Below are 20,999 nucleotides of genomic sequence, written 5' to 3' on the forward strand. Positions count from 1 at the left end.
GCTGGCATCAATAGTGCTGTACGCCAGCCAAGAGTTAACCTGCCCTGCATATTTACTTTATTTATCCCACCAACATGAAGTCCCACACCATTTGCCCATCAGCCACGTATGCTATGACAGGGGGTATCCAGTGGCACTCATCATACCCCCAAACTGACACAAATTATGTACCAGTTTTCCAGTCAGACTTTTTTTTAATCTACTGAGGTCGTTTGGGGTATCCTGGGTGAAGTTGGGTTCCAAATCTGAAATTTATGTTTTTTTTTTAAAACGGAAATATTCCCGCAGGGCGGATTGTTATACTTGTCGACAGAGAAAGCAGTGATTGTTTCAAGGTCGGGTGACCCTTCCGTCAGAACTTGCCTTTCCAGAGAGAAGAGGGAAAAAAAAACACCTCCCGAAGGCGCTGGAGAGACAAACTGGCCGCCCTCATCCGACTACTTGCCGGAGCATGTGTGGGAGAAACAGAGGGCGAGGTGCGCTCTGTCAGGCTGTTAATTGAACAGGACATTTTTTGGATGTGAAGCAGCGATAAAAGCCCGCTGCACTTCAGGGCTGAAGGAAAGCGGGCGACCATCAGTATTTTTATATCGACACCCGAGGGCGGCCAGGTCGGTGAGTATAGACGGGCGGGCGCTCACTGAAACATGTGCAGCTTCCAGGGCTCATTTCCAGATGTGAGTGAGCCAGTGGATTGTGTGCACACGGGGATCCAGCGTGTGATCCAGCCGGCCAGACCCCCAGCAACAAGGTGTTGGAAACCCGGTGCTGACACACACACAAAAAGCCTCTGCTTTGCCATGTTTCCCTCTCTCCCCGCCCCGCCCCAGAGGGAAGGGGTTTATTTGGCGGGCTCCTTGCGCTCAGGTCTATTGTTAATGTGCATTTGGCCGCGTCAGGATGCAAATCGTGCAGGAATAACCGAATGCAATTTCTCTCTAATTTTTTTTTCGGATTGCGAGACAGAGAGAATCCGGGCAGGGCTAAAAGAAATGAGAAGTTAAAGCTGAGAGGCTTGGAACGGGGGGGAAGTGTTCACACCCACCCTGAGGCTGTGACCAGGGCTGGATCCCTGTCTGTTTAATTTATCCATGTCTGGGGGGCGGGGGGAGTCATACATCCGGAAATCAGATCCCTTAGAAAACAGCAAGGAAGTTTTTTCAAAAAAATTTTAAAAAAAAACTCTGTTGCCACGTCTGGCCGCGTGGTCACAGACGGGTCTGAAAAAAAAATGCTCTATAAAAGGAATCCGAGAGTTTCCTCTCTTGGAGCCCGTTCCAGTGGTTTTGACAATGAAGGGTTTTGGTGCACGGCTCGACTTCTTGGGGGGAGCCAATCCTCGGAGCGGCCACGCCCCATTCCTTGCACAAATACTGGGAGCATTCATTCGTCGGCGTCTCGGCAGTTTTCCTTCTATGGGAAATGGATACTGTAGGTAGGATTCCTGGGGATATGACTGTACGCACTCAGAAATGTTGCAATTAGCTTCCCTGCGTCCCAGACCAGTATCTACCAGCCGAACTGCTGACACAATTAGGTATGTCTTTGGGATTTTTAAATGAATACCTACACGTTCGAAGTAGCCTTGGACACAGAGGGAGAGAGAAAGCTGGCAGATGTTGAACTATTAGGGCGCTGGTTTTGCCCCCGTCTGCTTTTGAGAAGGTGACTTATTTGTGTTCGTTTGCAGTAGAACCGCAGCACAGAAAATAAAGTTTGTTCGCAATTCGTTGACCATTAATGGTTCACCAGCCCTGCGAGGCAGCCCCTCGGTGTGAGCTCGAGAAATATGCACCAGCTTCTTTAAGATCTAATTTAAAAGTTGTTGTTTCTTCCCCTTTATCTCTTGTCAAGCTAAACTCAGAGCAAAATGGATTTACCTTTGTGCCTGTGGTTTGCAATTCCAAACGCATCCTGCAAAAATATTCCGCGCCAGAACGAACCGGATTCCAAAGTACTATTTGGCACCAGTGATTCTTACGGAATGCAAGATGTAATATGTTTTCTGTATAGAATCTGTGTGAAAGTGGCAGCGGAATATGACAAAATAGGGTATCACTGGGGGGGTGGGGGGGGGATATAAAGCAGATTATTTACCATTTTACAGAACGTTTCTGAAAAAAGGACACGGGTGATTCGGTGTGTAATGTTTATCTTCGATTCTAAGGGCTTTTTCCCCCCCAAATACCAATGCTTGTTTAATCTGCATGCTTTTGACGTTGTGCTTGGCTCCTCGGGGACTCGACACACACACACACACACACACACAAAACGAATTCTGAACCAATTCTCCTGTCCCATTCTCAGTGTTGTGAATCCAGGAGTCCGGGATTTGCTGTCGCCTCACGTCCATCGATTTCTCACAAGTTTTATGAACTGCAGCCGAAGTCGACTCTGAATGACAGGTCAGGTGTGAGAGATGCTGTTCTTTGTTTACGTGTTGTTTGGGGAGGGGGTGCGGGGTCCAGAAAAAGGTGACGAGCTGTGTTTTCCATCATCGGCCAGATGCAAAAGAAAACCCTGGAATGCAATTGTGATCTTTCCAAAGCCACACAATCGAATGGTTTTTGGTTGAAAGTTGGTGGAGGGTTTGAAGAGGGTACAGGGAACCGACCGCCGACGTCTTATTGAATCGGAGCTTCAAATGAATTTGGGATCCTTGGAAGGGGGAAGGGAGCTAAAATAATCTGAGACGTTGCAGCAAATTAAGTGCAGATATCCCTGTATATTTCCCCCTTCTCTGAATCAAACCGATTGCCGTTGTTTGTTTCTGCAGTACCTCGGTTGAGAAATGACCTTGGTGATTTCGATGAGCAGATTATGCGATCTTCCTATTGAAGAACCCTCAGATATCCCGCAATACGTCCCCAGCTGGGAAGAATCTTTCAGCAAAACCACAGTGATCTCAGACCAGACTAAATACGGAGAGCCCACAGGTCAGTCTGCAGCAGCTACCAGACAGCTGACTCGGTGATGTTTTTCTTTCGGGTTAAGATCGTATGTATGTGGGTGCGGGTTTATTTACACTCCTAGCTGTGAATTTGCGCCAGTCAACCACAGTTTATAACAGAGGTGAGTGAGAGGGGCGAAATGGGCACAGAATGTGATTTTCAAAAGAGAAAACAGAGTTAGCTTTCTCTGGCATCTTACAATTGCCTATTTAACATTGATGACTTATTATACATGTGAAAGGGTTTTAGCTTCTGAAGTATTAGTCTTCACAAACCTGTGCGCATATTAAAACAAAACGACGACTGGACAACTACCCAATTTCTATTGCATGTTTCTCACTTACAGCACACCAACCTACAAGAATCAATTGCAAATTATTTCTGAATAAAATGGCAGATGTAATGCCTCAATCATTAATATTTCATTTCAAACAGCACCATGCACCAAAAGCAAAAAGGGCAGTAGAAGTTTGTACTGACACTGCCGACCAATCTCATTACAAATGTGATGTGTGAAAAATAAAGTTCACAATAAATGTGTGAAAAAAAGCATCCCCAGTGGGGGCTTTTGATTATTAATATAGTGATGGGATTCAGATCACCTTATGTTTATTAGAAATTTCTGCTGGCATAAAGCATTTTGCACCAGTGCCCACTGGAAAAAAGGGCAATAGTGTTGTTATGGTTGTTTTTTTTCTTGAGCTAGTGAAATCTACTGGAGGGAGAAATCCTATTCAGAATACTATTGTACTCACTTAGTTCGATCGAATAGTTAACTGGTCAGATTGATAACTGAAGACCCATCACAGCACATCACTGTCAGAAAATACCACTAGTGTGAAGTGTTCAACACATCCACATGGAACAGATGCAAAGTTACAGGAAGCAAGGGTAATTTGGATCAGTATCTTTCCCACATTCCAGCTGTCTGGTTACAGATGTGGCTACATTCAGTGCTTTAGCAGTACTCAGTTTGGCATAGTTGAACCTACAAGAACAAAGAGAGGCAGCTTGTGGTACCAAGTAGCAAATGTTGTCGACTGTCAAGATCTACCATTATATAACACCTAAGCCATATCAAACTGTGATTTCCAAAACAGTAATGACAATGGGCTGTAAAGTTTTAGCTTCAGAGGTACACTGTGGCAAAACATGTAAGATCACCATGGCGCTAGAGGCCAGCAAATTCAACTTGGCTCTTTGTTTTTAAGTACTTTGCTCAAACAACTTCCAAATAGTACTGGGAAATTTGCAGTGTTGGCCAATTGGCAAACCTAAAATGCCTCCAGAAAAACATGTTTGCTTTATTCAGTAAATCAGTATGTTTGCTGCTGTTGTTCATTGGCAAAAGTGACAATGTGAGAGGGCAACACTGTTCTGTCAAGCCTTTGGTTTTCTTAGTGTGTTAGGATTAGTGACTGCTGCCTTTTGCCATTCAAGCTCCTGCATATTATACTGTGCATTGTATGACATTCCTAAAGGGACTTCTTTTTGTACTGTATTTCATTGAGAAAATCATATACTGTAGATAACACAGAGTCATTCAGGAAAATGCATGACATGCTCAGGATCCTTTTGTTTCAGTACTACCACTGTCCAGCCCATATTTGACACTAGATGTAGGTTGGCATCAATAAACTCCAACTACATTATACAGTTGTTGCTTATGACACTCATGCACTTAGCCAGATGTGGAAGCAGAAGCTAATGCATAATTATCAAAATGGCTGTTGTTACCTTAAAGCAGATTTTCCTAATTTATTACAAGGCCTTAGTTTACACATCGAAAGCCAAAATGGCAAAACTATAACACATACTCGTGTGAAAACACCTGTGTGAATTTAGTAGCATTATTAGCAATGTCGTCAAAAACACTGACTCACACCTATTTCACAGCTATGACATTTATTAAAGAGGTTAACAATATCCATGAGGAAAAGATCTTTTCAAACATAGTTCTTCAAATTCTATTTGCTTTCACCTTGTGTTATAAGAAATTACATACATTTTCAGCACAATATTCACGTTAATTACAAGTCGTGATTTTTCTCAATTGCATATAAGATGAATGTTGACAGGCTGACTAAACAAGGTGCTGTTTCTTTTAACCGTGTGACACCTACTCTATTTTCCCTCTTAAGTGAATCGTTGTGGAAAAAGGACATTTATTGGCAGTTTGTAAGATTTCAGTGGTTTCCTGTTGGCCTCAACTTCCCTCAATTATATACTTTGAATGCTGTGCATGTGAGTCACCTACATTGGTACTGTGTTGACTCACTCGTGTTCCAAGCTTCAAGTGCACTGGAAAATTCTTCAGTGAACGTCTGTGCTAACTTTCGTTATTTTGCCATCACAGAAGGCAAACAGTCAGGAACTTTAACTTTTAATTACAACTTACAGCTGATTTAGTGATACCTCCTTGACTGATCCACTTTATGGAAGAGACTAATGTAAATTGAAAAGTAATAATATTGTGTGTAAAGCAAAAGGAGTAAATTTTCATCCAAACTTCTAGTAACCTACAGTTCTCCCAAGATTAGACCCAACAATTTCCAGGTAAAAGAATTTATTTTTTGTAATTAAGTCAAAGTATTTATTATTGTGCATTTCAGGCGCTCCCAAATGCCTAAAAATGAAAACAAAATATGATTCACAATATAGTGTTCCAGGAGCTGTTGGAAATCCACGTAAACTTACAATTAGAGTTTTGTGACAATGTAATAGATTGACACCTGAAATTTCTATCGAGTGCTCCAGACTGAGATTGTTAAAAGCCCCAGAGAATAGATATATATGGCTTAAAACAGCTACTTACTCTGCATCTTGGATTTCTCTCCATCTCCTATCATTATTATGATGGGGAAATTGGGGATGTTGAGGACTTGAAAGGCTTGCGAATGCAGGTCAGTTTCATGCATTAGTTCATTCATATGAAAATCCACAACAATTCATTTATTATAAATTTCAAAATTCTTAATAGATAAGCCATTACCTACTTTAATTAGTGGGATATTGTTTAAAATATACATATATATTCTGCATTAAATGAAAATTCTAAATTTGTAAATTGTGTTCTTGCAGTAGATTGTGGGTTTCTGTGTTTTGACTTGGAATGGAAGACTTCTATTGTTATACCCTATATGGACATTACAAACTCACGTTTCATTCCACTCCCTATATAAACTTATCACCAACCCTGCAGCAAGAAGTACAGTGTATACAGAATACACTGAAATATATGATGGTCAGGAGAGAATTAAAGATTTGTGTGATATGCTTCATTCTATGCTATGGTGTCAGCTACACACAAGGTTTGACTAGTCAGAAGATGCGAACTGTGGCAAATGGAATTTAATCCAGAAAAATGTGAATTGATGCACTTTGGGAGGACTAATCAGACAAGGAGGTTGAATGATAAGATTCTGTGCAGTACAAAGAATAAGAGGGCCCTGTTTGCATCTTCACAGATCCATGAAGACAAAAGACAGTTAGATTAGGTGATTAAGAAAGCAGATGGGATATTTGCCTTTCTTAGACAAGACATTGAATATAAATGCAAGGAAGTTATGATGGAGCTGTATATAAAATATTATAGCTTGGACTGGAGTAATTCAGCAATGAAGAGAAACTAGAAAGACTGGAGTTGTTTCCCTCAGAGCAAAGAAAGCTGAAGAGGGGGGTTTGCAGTGTACAGAGGAGCATAGAAGGGCATCGCCTTCATTGAGGGATCAACAACAAGAGGTCACAGAAGTTTACATGATGATGCGCATCTAGAACTCACTATCTAAAACATTGGTAGAGGCAGGAACCATACAACATTTAAGAAATATTTAGATTAGTACTTGAAATGCCATAGCATAGAAGGCTACAGGCTAAGTGCTGGAAAAGAATAGATTTATGCTTCATGATGAGTGTGGACATGATGGGCTGAAGGGCCTCTTCCTGTGCAGTTATAACTCTATGACTTTGAGATCTCAGCAGTTTGCAGTATACCCTGACCATCTACAAATAGCACATATGATTATCTTTGAGAATATTAATAACTCTGCATGATACCACAGAGCCATTACTCCATCAGATTCTCTATCATGTAGCAACTTGAAATAGCATTGACACGAAATGATTAATATAATTTACTATAGACAAACTCACTAACCTGCCTACTCTCAGTGAAGCTAAGGAAGCAATTTCTGTATCCAGAATTTTTAAAACATGTGATAAAATATGCAATCATAAATGCTATTGGCAATAATAAAAACTGTTTGGAATGCAAAGGAAGTCATTTATCTTCTGAAAAAGTTCTACAGACTAATTTTTCAGGTTTATCCAGTTTTGATGTAATATCTCACCTGAATGTTAACTTATTTTATCCATCAGCTTTCACTGAGCTGCTGCGCATTTTCAGAATTTTCTGTTTTTATGAGTAACATAAAGCTGCTTAATCTTTTCTTCTATAGTTTACAAAATGTCCTGAATGCCTTAGTTGGAATTTATAGTTTAATAAGAGGTATCCTTTGTTTTATCATATAATTTCCATTGTCTTTTGTGAGCTTTACTGATGTGTTCAACCATAATACTGTTAATGACTCAAAGTAATGAAACAAAATTAAAATTTCCACGTGTACAAGGCACAATACATTCCACTGTTAAGTGTAGAAATTTATTTACCATGGAATGAAAATATAACTCAACAACAACATAAAATCTTAAAATTTTTGCAAACTAGTACAGTTCAGGACATCGGGATGTATTGAGGAGCAAACAGATCATATGGAACAGTGAGAAATCAAATGCAAACTGCAAAGTTAGCATTTAACAGATATGCAATAATTAGTCGTGTGCTGTTGAGATAGTAAGCTGAACTATCAAACTGTTCTCTGTTATCTTGTGACTTGTGCAAGAGAAGGCACACATCAGTTTGACGTCATAACAAGACTCAGCAATTGCTGCCTTCCAATGTCCAAAGTCAAGAATCGCCCACTGACAATGGGGATGTCATAGTTATGAAGCATGGCTAATTGATGTGGTACTGTTCAAATACGAATCAACAACTTCAGGAAATCAGAAGAAAAGTAGGGAACAGAATTGTGCTTTTTGACTAACAGAGTAGGCTGTTAAACAAATGAGTGGAAATTTTAGTTTTTTAAAGGATGTGCATTGAAGCAAAATGTACAGTGATTTTGATATGCATTCCCCATTTTTGCATTTGGAATCTCCGAATCACCAATACAAATAAACAAGGCCTGCAATTGAAAGATTTGCTCCCAGGATAGAATTGTTACAGGGACTGCTCAAAATAAGTAAAAACTATCAAAACGTGAAGCTCTAATTTTTTTTGTTTTTTTTTAATCGCTGAAAACCTGGGACCACTATGAATCAGGCTAACTGACTGTGAAGCTTAATTTTCTGATCTGTGATCTTGCCAAATAAAATTCTGTGCCAAAAGAGATTTTTATATTATTGGTGTATTAAAATTAATATTGACCAATCACACTAGAGAAACAAGAATGAAGCATTAACTATTCAGTCCTTGCATTCCTTACATCATTCATTTTATGTGTAAAGGGGAATTTTCTGCTATCCATTCTACATTTGCAATTTACTCATTTGAATCTGTGTCTCCTTGTTTTTCTTTTGCATTTTACATAAAACGTTGTGTTTATTGTTCTTTAATTTGTATGAGATGTTAGAATAGGAATTATCATCCTTTTACATGATTGTAATAGGCCCTATGGCATTATGAGAAGAAGAGCAGGGATGTTCTACCTGTGTCCTGGCTGACATATATACCTTAACCAACACCTAGGAAGATGATCTTGGTTTTTATTTTATTGCTCTGTGTGGGAGCGTTCTGTGTGGAAATTGACTACCAGGATATCCCATATCAATTACAATAATGAGTACGCTTCAAAGGTATTTAATCGGTTATGCAGTGTTTTGAAATGTTCTGCAATTATGAAAAGGGCTATATAATTTCAAGTTTTTGCTTTGTTTCTTTAACAAGTATTGAGTGCAGGAGTTGGGAGGTCATGTTGCGGCTGTACAGGACATTGGTTAGGCCACTGTTGGAATATTGCGTGCAATTCTGGTCTCCTTCCTATCGGAAAGATGTTGTGAAACTTGAAAGGGTTCAGAATGTTGCCAGGGTTGGAGGATTTGAGCTACAGGGAGAGGCTGAACAGGCTAGGGCTGTTTTCCCTGGAGTGTCGGAGGCTGAGGGGTGACCTTATAGAGGTTCAAAAAATTATGAGGGGCATGGATGGGGTAAATAGGCGAAGTTTTTTCCCTGGGGTGAGCGAGTCCAGAACTAGAGGGTATAGGTTTAGGGTGAGAGGGGAAAGATATAAAAGAGCCCTAAGGGGCAACTTTTTCACACAGAGGGTGGTACGTGTATGGAATGAGCTGCCAGAGGATGTGGTGGAGGCTAGTACAATTGCAACATTTAAGAGGCATTTGGATGGGTATATGAATAGGAAGGGTTTGGAGGGATATGGACCGGGTGCTGGCAGGTGGGACTAGATTGGGTTGAGATATCTGGTCAGTTTGGACGGGTTAGACCGAAGGGTCTCTGTGACTCTATAAATGCATTCTAAGATACAGAAAGACAGGAGCAAAGTACTGCTTTCTAGTATTTGTATTAACAAATACTATTTCTAACCCTCACTTAACAATTTCAGTGAGTTGAAGGCAATTTTGTCTCCTTTGAATCTTTGATACTTGAATAAGAATAACCAGAAAAGCCTGTCACTAATGCTTTATACGATCCTAGTGATGTTAGTAATGAAAATAAGGATCTCTGTGTCATCTGAAATGCCACTGCCTCTATTAACAAGCATCTCACCGTATGATATATAAAAACAGATCAGAGTTTAACAATATTGGATTCACCCCACGGGCATTAGTAAATAATCTTAAATTGCCCTCACTGACAATAGACATAATCATCAAAGAACTTAGAAATAAAGTGCCTGTGTTTTGTCCCGTCTTAGTCTATGAAACAAAATAATTCAGTAGTGGTTGCGACTTCACATATTCTTTGGAATAATGTTAAACCAAAATATTAAAATTAAAAAGACGATTGCTATTGTTAGCAAGTGGAATGCCTAATAATTACATTTGTACCGAAATGTCACCCTGTTATTTGGCTTTTAAAATGCCAGAAATAATTATGTTTGTTTTTAGCTCTGTAAACATATCACTACTGAAATTTTACATGTAATTTTTCTCTCTAACTGGTATATTAATAGAACATGCAAGTGAAAAATATTCTATAGATATCTGAACTTAATCAGCTGTCTTGGAATGAATCCAAGGAAATATGGGATTAACAGCATTAATTACCAAGTCTTTTTGGATGGAGAGAAATTAAAACTTTTTAATAGATGAGGAAGTATTTAAAACATATGTAATTGCTATATTTGATTTGTTTCTACAGAATCACCTTGCAAAGGAATCTCAAATTTTCTAACAACGTCCAAGATAGCATACTTCAAACGGAAATATGTGGAAGATGAAGATCTTCATCCACCTGCCCACACCTGCTGCCAAAGAGTAAGTTACACAAATTTGTTAGAATTGCCTTTTAACTTAATTTCTGACGGTATTAGTTTAGATCTACCTTCAATTTTCCCTTATTTCCTTCCAACAATGCCCGCTGGAATTTGAGTCTGGACATATGTTGCATTATGCTAAAATATCACACAGTTATCTGCTTTAAAAATAATCAGAGTACATGTGTTTGTTCTTATTATGTATATATCAATATTGAAATTTCATGTGTGCTTTTGTCCCTTCAATCAAGATGTAAGTGGTAAAAAAATCATTGTCATCTGAACATTTCAACATTCTTGGAATTACCCAAGGAAACAGGACATATTTGAGTCCAAATATAATCTATTCAATTTAGCAATTGTCTTCACCACTTCCCTTAGCTCTCCATTTTTTCGGGAAGCCAATCATGTGAGAATAGACCATGATGTGAGAATATACCATTTATTGAAGGAGAGTTTACATGGTTGCTTTCTGTTATGCTTCTTTCTAATGTTCTAAAACCTGATCAGACCCCATTTAGGTCCTCTCAAATGGAAACAGTACTTGAGGTGGGCACAATGATTGCCAAAAGGACGTTGTTTTGGGAAGTGGAGGGATGATTCGGGCCTGATAACCTACCTTATGCTGAAAGCCTATTCACAGAAGCAAAACCAAATGTAACCTTTAACTATATTTTGCAATCTTCCTTTCTACCCACTGTCGTACAAAGATGTTGTATTGTAATTTATTTAGATATCCATAATTGGTTGATGCTGAATTCATGTTTGAATCCAATTAGTGACATAAACTCATCTAATAAGGAAAGACATAGAAGTTAGAATAAACTCAGCCGATTCAGCGCTGATGCATAAGAGAGAAAAATACTTGCAATATTTTTTGCCTAATTTCTTTCTTTGTTTAGGCACGGACCTTGGCTGTTCCTGAGGATCGCGCCCACATACTTCGTTTATCACTGGAAAAGTTAAGGTTTATTGAAGATCCTGAAGTATTTCTGCGGCGTTCCGTGCTGATCAACAATTTACTGAAACGGATTCGAGGGGAAATGCAGAATGACTGGTATTTGTCTGCCTGTTCATTCGGGGAAACACCACCTCATGATTGGTTTGGATCACAGGAATCAACCTATAGGAAGCGACTGCGGATTGCCAAAGAGTATGACAGCAGCCTGCATGATTGTTGTTTTTACCAAGACTGTGGTAATCAATATTCAATGATACCTTTCTCTGTTTATAATGGAGAGGGAGCACCCTCTTCCCTGCCTAGCTGTTCTCGTCAGAGTATGGACTGTTCTGAAGTGTATGGAGCCCATAATGCACATCCCCGGATTGAGGTGGCAACCAGTGCAGTATCTGATGTATATGAGAACATTGGAAAGTTGTATGATAAGGAAATAAATGAGGAAGATCAACAGCAAAAAGAAAGTAGCACAGTGAAACATACTTCCAGTGAAAGGGCTATCCCCCTTGTGTGCAGTGATAAGGTGGTTGATTGTAATGCAACTGGCTTGAAAATTGATGGGATGGTTCCAGCTGAATCTCCATTAGATTCTGACATATTAAAGCAACATGTAGATGATCATAAACTACGTTGTGTAAAGGAAACAAAATTGGAATCATCTTGTTTTGTGATGGCAGGGTCCAACAATTTAACGAGTATAGCAAAAAGCACATGCCGGGTTAGTGACACGTATTAGCATAAGTGCCCATGACAGAAGCTGCAGTTCAATCTTTATCATCATGCTGATGCACTTTATGCTATTATTGAGACAAGATCCTGAAGAAAAAAATAATCGCAGAAGAAAATAAACTTACATATTTTGGGTTTGTTTACTCAGATTGTCTATGACATCATGTTGAGAGTTTATGTAATAGGCTGTTGTCTATACTAAAATTAAGAAAAATATGATCTAAGGTGCCTTAAATTTGTTATGACAGTGTTAAAAAGTTTGCAGGACAATACAAGTCATCTGTTGGGGTAAGCCGTATGGAGTTTTATACTATTTTCTTACATTTTAGCTTGCCACAGAATGTAAAATCCAATCCATTCAAAGCAAACATTTTTGACTTTATTTTAAAATTCACACTTTGATAAATGTTATGTATAATTTAAATCTATTCTGTGGATAATATTCTCCTGTAGTCCAACAATGGAGTGATCGTTCCCAGTAGCAAGCTGCTTGAGTATTTCCATAGCAACAGATAGACTTGCAGAGAATGAATTTTGTAAGGTCTGAGAATTGTTGGCTGACTTTGTTTCAACTACATTCCTTTTAATTGTGATACTCTAGTCAACTTCTGAACTCAGAAATTAATATTTTTTAAAGCTAGTTTCCTGCTATTTGCTGAAAATCCCAATCCATTATAATGACGTAGCCATCAATGACGACAGTAGCATGATGTCTTGGTTGTAGAGATCTTCAGTTGTAACTGGATATTAAAACTGTGGGAGCAATACCTAGTACATCAGAGGAATGGAAAATGCTCTCCATAAAACACTTGCATTCAGAATGATCGTATCCTTCATTTTAAGGCATTTAAGCTTTTTTATTGTGACAGTGGGCAACATTTATGTTTCCAATGCAAATTGTACATGCTTTTTTTAACAATCAAAAAAAAGGGGGTCCTTTTCCACGTGGTATGATAAATTGGTACATATTAGTGTTTTACAGTAAAGTGTGATTTACGTGTAAAATATTTATTAAACATTAGAACATCTTACACAGGCTGATTAGTTTGAAATGAATTGTTCTTGGGGAAAAATGGAATACTAAGTTGGTAGCATACAAGAAAGAATGGAAAATTATTAAGACAATCAGGTTTGCTGTTGGCCAAGTTTATGCATTAAGAAAGAGCACGATTGTTTCTTGGTAACAAATATACTTGAACAAAAGAGGAAGTACTTGCATTTATTCCTGACATAAACATTTTTTAAAAAAATCCCAAAACAACATTCTGGGTGAAAACAATTCAGTAGGACCTGTGACTCTGGGTGGAATCTTACAGGGCCCGGTGAAATTTGTGGCAGAATTGCATAAGACATCCAGCAAGGCCTATCTCAACGTCAACAGCAGCTTGCTGCATCTAATATGAATTTGTTGAGGAGCAAGGCAAATTTCTCACAAGGCAGTGGTGAGTTGCCTATTAAAGGTGATTATAGCTTTTTAAATGCCTCAGTAATGTCTCAACTCACATCATTAATGTTCAAATTCCTATCTTACGAAACAGCTGAACAGTGACAATTCTTAACAGAAATGTCAGAGCAGGTATTTGGCGAATTCAGGTTGCCACTGGCTGTGAGGAACCTCCATGCACCAAGCTGCATCTCCGGGTTCTATCCATGAACACTGACCAGACACACTGCATGTCCAACATTTGCCAGTCCTTCATAGTCCTCAATTCACTTCTTTGTTCCACTTGCAGAATGTTTCGCAAGCACACACCCCAATTGCTTTGAAAGGCTACTGCAAGGACATTAGGACATTGCCTGCAGGGACAAGAACCCAGCTCACTGATTGAACCAGGCAGCACTTGCAGGACTGTTCATTCGCCCTGTGAGCACTCATTCTCTTAGAGTATACTCGCTTGCAGTAGCTGTGCCTTGTCTTGCCTTGCCGTGGCATGCCATTCCTGTTTGGCATTTTTACTCAGACACACAAAGTCTGCTTGTCAGTAGGGAATTGTCCTGGAGGAGTCTTTCTATAAGACACATGGAGATGCCAATATTATAGCTGCAGTGTGTGCCAGCTGCCTGCACACTTATTCAACCAAATGGCTGTGTCAGAAATTTGGAAAGTGGCTGGGGACTAGTCCTCAGTGTACTAAAGGAGAGGGGAGATGTTCTCTGTTAGGCGAACCCAGTACCATCAGTCATGTCCACACAAAGTTCAGGGACGGTCATCCACTCAGGCTGCTCACAGTCAGTGGCACTGTTCAGCTACAGTCTGGGGAATGGACGGTGGTCAGTTCTGTAGGACCATCAGAAATGGGAAATGCGCATTGTCCTTCAGGGAGCTGCAAACACAGGGGCTCGATCAGTTACGTCTTGGAGCTGCTCATCAAACATGTCTGGGGTGGATACAGTCCTGAGGTTTTGGAAGGTTAACAAGGGCAGCCTGTAGAGACAATGCAGGGGGGTGGTCACTGTCAAAGGGGGTGGATAAATCAAGGCTTTGGTTGGGAGAAAATTAGCAGTGGGGACAAGGATGGGGTTGGGGGGCTTTATTGGAGAGACCAGCACAGTGGCCTTCACAGGGAGAGTGTAGAAGAAGTGTTATTAAGTTGTAATATTGGGGTTCAGGGGACATGAAGGATTAATTGGAGGTGAAGGTTAATGTGGGTTTCCACATGAGATTGGGGTGTCTGTGGACAGTCAGGCTAGAGTGAGGTAAAAGGGGACATGAAGGTTCTAGGAGATACCTAATGATAAATGGAGCCTGGTGCTGACAGTGTCCACCATGAACCATGTTTCCTGCCATTATTTACCATTCTTCACTGAAATGTAACTGAAAAGTGGTTGAGACAATGCTCAGGATGGAGAAGTCAGTGTCCCTTTGGACAAATGTACAAGATCTACGTCTGTAAAACTAGAATACTGAGGGGACATATACTTGAGGCATGTATTTGCATATTCCAGCTACACTTCATTTGCAATTATTCTTTCCATTTTCAATGCAGGCAGAGTGAACATGCTTAGGCTTCCAATGCTGGACAGAGGTAGTGGAACCATACCTTCGGTGCTTGCAAATCTCACATTGTCATCTCAGTGGTGCAGAGGTTAGTGGTGACGACTTGAAAGGAAGTGAATGCTGGTGAAAAGTGTCGCATCAGTTGTAAGGTTTTCCAGGATTCAATGAGAGGAGAGGAAGGTTTCTACATCGCCTGCTATCTCAGTGTAACAATGAACTCTATTGAATTGAGTGAGATTCAATGGTTGATGTGGGTCTAGGATGAGAATGGAGTCGGAGCATTGCAGGCACATCCTTGTGGATATAATATGGTGGTTACTCAATTGGCATTACAGCTTAGAGCTTCTGAGATGTGGGTGTTTAAACAGAATGGTGTGGTGGTTAAACAGACACGACGGTGAGAGAATGGGATTTACGTGCAAAGGTGTGAGGCCATGCTAGGTATGTGCTGTGAGTAGCCTGGCTTTGTGGCTGCTGTGCCATTATGCAGCTAGTGATGGGCAATGCCAGATTGTCAAGTTATCTGGGTGCACGGCAGCCTTTCAAAAATGGTGTGAGCACAAAGGATGTTGAACTAGTCTGGGAGAACCCTCCAGTATAGGCTGGATACAGTGTGTTACATGATCCTAGTGTGTTGTGCTGTTGACAATTGGAATAGGCAACAAGGCATGTGCTAGATGCTGAGGAGCTAGGGAAATGGGAGCTGTATTCAGAGGAGGAAGACAAAGACCCTGGGGAGGAGGAAGCTTTCCTTTTACATGAAAGGGCTCAGCTATATTGGGTACCACAAGCCAAAGAGGATCCGATTGACACTCAATTCCAGTAGATGTGAGCTGGTGCAGAAGACCATCATGGACTGTCAAATAGCTGTTGATCATTATGTCATCACATAGTTAGTAGCGTGGAGTAGAACTACAGCTTTTTTCAGTTTCTTTGTGTTTGCTTTTGTTGGCTGTAAGTAAAAGCCCATGCTTGTGGTTGACTGATCGCTTTCCTGGATGTGATGTTTCCCTAGTAGACAATGACAAGTTGTGGGTATCTATTGGGCATTGCAGACAGACTGGAAGTGACTTCAAGAGGGTGTTTAAACAGAATGCAGCTGAGGACAAGAAGACTGTGGTGTGGTGGTTAAACAGACACGACGGTGAGAGAATGGGATTTACGTGCAAAGGTGTGAGGCCATGCTAGGTATGTGCTGTGAGTAGCCTGGCTTTGTGGCTGCTGTGCCATTATGCAGCTAGTGATGGGCAATGCCAGATTGTCAAGTTATCTGGGTGCACGGCAGCCTTTCAAAAATGGTGTGAGCACAAAGGATGTTGATCTTTTGGTGTATAGACACTGGATGGCGAGTTGTTCTGAGAATGGCATATGATGAGATGGAGAAAGTGAGGACTGCAAATGCTGTAGAGTCAGAGTCAAAAGGTGTGGTGCTACAAAAGCACAGCAGGTCAGGCAGCATCCAAGGAGCAGGAGCGTCAACATTTTGAGCATAAGGTCTTCATCAGGAATGGGGGGAGGTAGCTGGGAAGGTGATAGGTGGATACAAGTGGGGGTAATAGCGACAGATCAATGGGGAGGGTGGAGAGGATAGGTGGGAAGGAAGATGGACAGGTAGGACTGTTTGAGAGGGCGGTACTGAGTTGGAAGGTTGGAGCTGGGATGAGGTGGGGCAAGGGGAGATAAGGAAACGGGTGAAGCCAATGTTGGTTTAAGGGTCCCAAGGCAGAAGATGAGGTGTTCATCCTCCAGTTGTTGGGTGATATGGATTTGGCAGTGGAGGAGGCCCAGGACTTGTATGTCCTTGCCAGAGTGGGAGGGAGAGTTGAAGTGGTCAGCCACAGGGCGGTGCAATTGTTTGGTGCATGTGTCCCAGAGATGTTCCCCGAAATGCCCCGCAAGCATCAGACAAAAGAGATGCCATGTCGGCCTGGGAGGTTGTTAACGAGGTGTGTTTCATAAGATACAATGAGAAATTTTGCTAGGCCTTATGGTGAAAAAGCCTCCAAATAATTCAACGCAACTCTTGCTTAGCCAAGAACCGCAAGATACTGCCTCTTGCATAAACACTAATAGGGTGTGCCAGATACAGTGTGGATTTAATTCCAATCATTTTGTCCAGAGAAAAGCAATTTCCAGTGCAGGTCCAGTCTTCTATGAACTTCATACATGCTGTACCTGAGTCATAGGGGTCTATAGTACAGAAAAAGACCCTTTGGGCCATTAAGCGTGCAACAGTTAACTGAGAAACTATGTGCAGCTTGAAATGCTACTCTTATTATTGTGACCAACAAATAAAGAAAACAAGACACCTTCATGAAGTGCGCACTATAATCTCTCCTAGTTTGGAAAGGTGAAAACGTCACAACTTCAAAGTAGACTACATAGGCTAATCACAATTCAGATTTCTTCACAAATAAAATATACAGAATGTACAACATGACAGAATTTTTCAAGGTGAAGTTTACTGCATGAAGCCTTGCAGGGCAGGGGCTTCTTTCAGAGATTGTTTACTTAAAATATGTGACTGAGTCTCCAAACCACATTCCTATCCAGAAAATTATCTTGTAAAATCTATCAAACCTAGAAAGTTACATATTTCCTACTTAATAAGTGAAAGGGCAGTACCTTTTCAATGCAAAATTGTACAAAATTGGTGTGAATAATTTGTTCTTGGAACTTCATGTATTGGCAAAGAAATATGGCTTTGCAGTTGACAAGCAGCCTGATAACACAACAGAATTCAGACACTGGAAGAGGTGCCATATTACTTACTGTCTTTTTTCAAAGTATTTGGTCATCTACCAGAATAGCTAAATTTATCTTTTACCAGACTGTTAACCACCTATTTTAACACTGGAAACAACCAGTTTGAATAATTTATGTGACAATTAATAATCAAGCTATAAATAAAATGTTATTTGTTAATATTATCTTTGAACTGTGGGAGGAAAGTGGAGCACCCAGAGGAAACCCACACAGACAAAGTGCAAACTCCACACAGACAGTTACCAAGGCAGGAATTGAACCCAGGGCCCTAGAGCAGTGAGGTAGTAGTGCTAACCAGTGAGCCACCGTGCTGCACTAAAGGGGAAGCAATCTTGGGTGTAGATAGGGTTAAATCCTAGAAAGTGACATTATGTCAGAAACACAACATGATCCATGCTGCCTCTGAGTTTGCTTCTAGTGGGTTTGCAAGTGATCAGGGAGTCAATGTTTGGTCAATATGCACCCCCTCCCCCCTCCCCACTTCAATGAGAAGATATCCTTTTAAGTGATCTGGTGAGCCATCCTGTTTGTCATCTTTAATTGTCCAGTAAAATCAGAAGCAGCATGCTAGTGACAGTTCTGAGTTGAAGTGTCACAGCGAAACTTCAATGAATTGCAAACGATTCTCCAACCTGCCACCAACATCTCCACTGTGTGAGGATCTATTAGGTTGATGTTCCGATCACCATGTTTCCATTGGAAATCCTAATGGTGTTTCAGGTCATGCTGATATCATCTAAAGATACAGAAAAATATTTTTAAAAACTTGCACTCTTGTATAACTTTTCTCATAGCAGATCCTAAAGCATTTCATAGCTAATTAATTCTTTTTAAAGTGTATTCACTGTAGCTTTGCAGGTAAGCAACATGTTCACCAAGAAGATGCAACAAATAGCAATGAGATGCATAACCAAGTAAGTCTATGTTGGTTCAGGATAAATGTGAGCAAATCTTTCACTGCAGTTTTTCTTTCTCAATTTCTTCCTGAGCAGGCTGATAGGGCCCTTGTTCAATATTTCATCTGACAACGGCACCTCCGATAATACACCTTTGCATTGAAGTGTCACCTTTGATTTGATTATGCGCCAAAGTCCTGGAATGGAGATTATACTGATATTTACGACTGAGTCAAACATGCAGCTACAGATATCTTGTATTTTGACATAACAGCCAGAAAAAAAGGAAGTAGCATCACTGAATCTAACTATGTTTAAAACATCTTGATTTCAGTGATGCAGTTGCATTTAATAATCATGCAAATACTATTTAATGTTGGTTCACCTTTCACAGAAACAGATCGAAATATTTGGATGCTAACGTTTCAGCAATGTCGACATGCATGAAGTATCCAAGACTCAGTTGAGGAAATCTGTCTAGTTCTGATATTTAATTTTACTCGGTGCATCCTCACTCTTTCAAACATAATTTTCACATGTAAGGGAAAGAGTAAAATCTTGCAATTTCCATCTCTTGCTCCTGATTTTCAAAATTCTTGCTGGCATTCAATGTAACAATAGAGCTTGGTATCTTTTACAATTATTCGTTTCCTTCGTGGAAACAACTTGAACTCCTAATTTACATTAGTGTTGATCACTTCTTTGTGCTCTTCATTAAATGTTGTATTCTGGAGGGTTGGTTAGCACAGTGACAGATATACTGTGAATTGGATATTGTAACAGTAGTGGAGAAGCACAGAGCATGCTAATCTGCACACCTCCATCAAAACATGCACTCATATTTCACTGTTACTGTCTTTAGATTAGATTTCCTACAGTGTGAAAACAGGCCCTTCGGCCCAACCAGTCCACACCGACCCTCTGAAGAGTAACCCACCCAGACCCATCTCCCTCATGCACCAGGCAATTTAGCATAGCTAATTCACCTAACCTGTACATCTTTGGACTGTGGGAGGAAACCCACACAGATACGGGGAGGATGTTGAAACTCCACACAGACTGGTACCCAAGGTTGGGAATCAAACCTGGGACCCTGGTACTGTGAGGCTGCAGTGCTAACCACTGAGCCACCATGCTGCCACTGAAGTTTCACTGTTAAAACTATAAGTTCTGTATTTCTGTTCAAACATTTGATCTAGTAAATGGTGCAATTTATAGCTAGATTGCGACATTAATTGTGGAAGAGAGCTTGGCAAGTTTTGGAGAATTTTAAAGGGTCATTACTGCGGTTACTTCATGATTTACTGCAGATACATCTATGTCTGAGAATGGCAAAAGTAAACTCAAGCTGTGAAGTTATTTAAATCTCCAACCCTTTAAAATATTTTTAAAGAGCTGCCTCGGTCAGTGAGAGTTCAAAAAGATCTGTTTTACCAGTCACCTTGGCATTTCCCCAAGAGCTATTGGTATGGCATTAATAATGGTTGAATGCATTCCAGAAGATATCATTATCTCAGTAGGCCATAAGTACACAGTTCAATGGGCATCCCAAAGAGGTTATCAAATGATTAGTTGTCTTTGATGTGGAATCATGAATATGCGTCTGTTTCTATATTATTAAATACTTTAGGGGATTTCAATGTTTTGAAATGCTTTAATGAAATAGGAGTCTTTTCGAACTTGAAATTATTTAATTTCAGCATACCTCCTGAAGCCCACCCACAAAGAATACTATCTGAGTTGGTATAGATGGTGTACAAATAAAAGTTGGTGAATGTGTTCACATGGGGGCTATAAGAAGGCATCAGACTGGGTGCAGAGCAGGTTTGACATAAGATGGCATGGATGAGGGGTAGTTGTAGGGGGAATGAGATGTGGAGAATGAGTTACAAAAGGTTTATTATTTAACAAATTGACTGGGGCAAAATCCTAGAGACCTAAACATTTTTAAAGGCAGACCACAGTCATCAGCAGATCCTGCAGGCACTTCCAATCTGTCCATAGGCAGTGGTCCCAATTCTACCCCTGCCATGGACAAAGGATTTGCGTAAATTGCTCACACGATGGCCACTGTGAGATTTCCTGACTTGTCCAAGTCAGAGATGAATTCTGGGGCATGAGTAAAAAATTGCTTACCTTCCACTTGTATTC

At 40.3% G+C, this 20,999-nt stretch overlaps 1 protein-coding gene across 6 annotated transcripts; it reads left to right on the forward strand.

Moving 5' to 3' along the window:
* Positions 1–348: 348 nt before the first annotated feature.
* sertad4 (SERTA domain containing 4) lies at positions 349–13,219 on the forward strand. 6 transcript variants are annotated; one of them, XM_072580726.1, is made up of 5 exons: positions 349–615; positions 2,308–2,405; positions 2,777–2,936; positions 10,387–10,502; positions 11,404–13,219. In XM_072580726.1, exons 3-5 carry the CDS (start codon positions 2,792–2,794, stop codon positions 12,193–12,195), a joined length of 1,053 nt encoding a protein of 350 aa, XP_072436827.1. In that variant the 5' UTR covers positions 349–615; positions 2,308–2,405; positions 2,777–2,791; the 3' UTR covers positions 12,196–13,219. The 6 variants fall into 6 exon arrangements, with proteins under 6 accessions (XP_072436827.1, XP_072436829.1, XP_072436825.1 ...); XM_072580728.1 differs by having other exon boundaries at positions 349–611; XM_072580724.1 differs by lacking the exon at positions 349–615 and adding an exon at positions 1,095–1,537 and having other exon boundaries at positions 2,308–2,410.
* The last annotated feature ends 7,780 nt before the right edge of the window (positions 13,220–20,999 follow it).

The sequence above is a fragment of the Chiloscyllium punctatum genome, chromosome 11 (assembly GCF_047496795.1).
Source record: "Chiloscyllium punctatum isolate Juve2018m chromosome 11, sChiPun1.3, whole genome shotgun sequence".
NCBI lineage: Eukaryota > Metazoa > Chordata > Chondrichthyes > Orectolobiformes > Hemiscylliidae > Chiloscyllium > Chiloscyllium punctatum.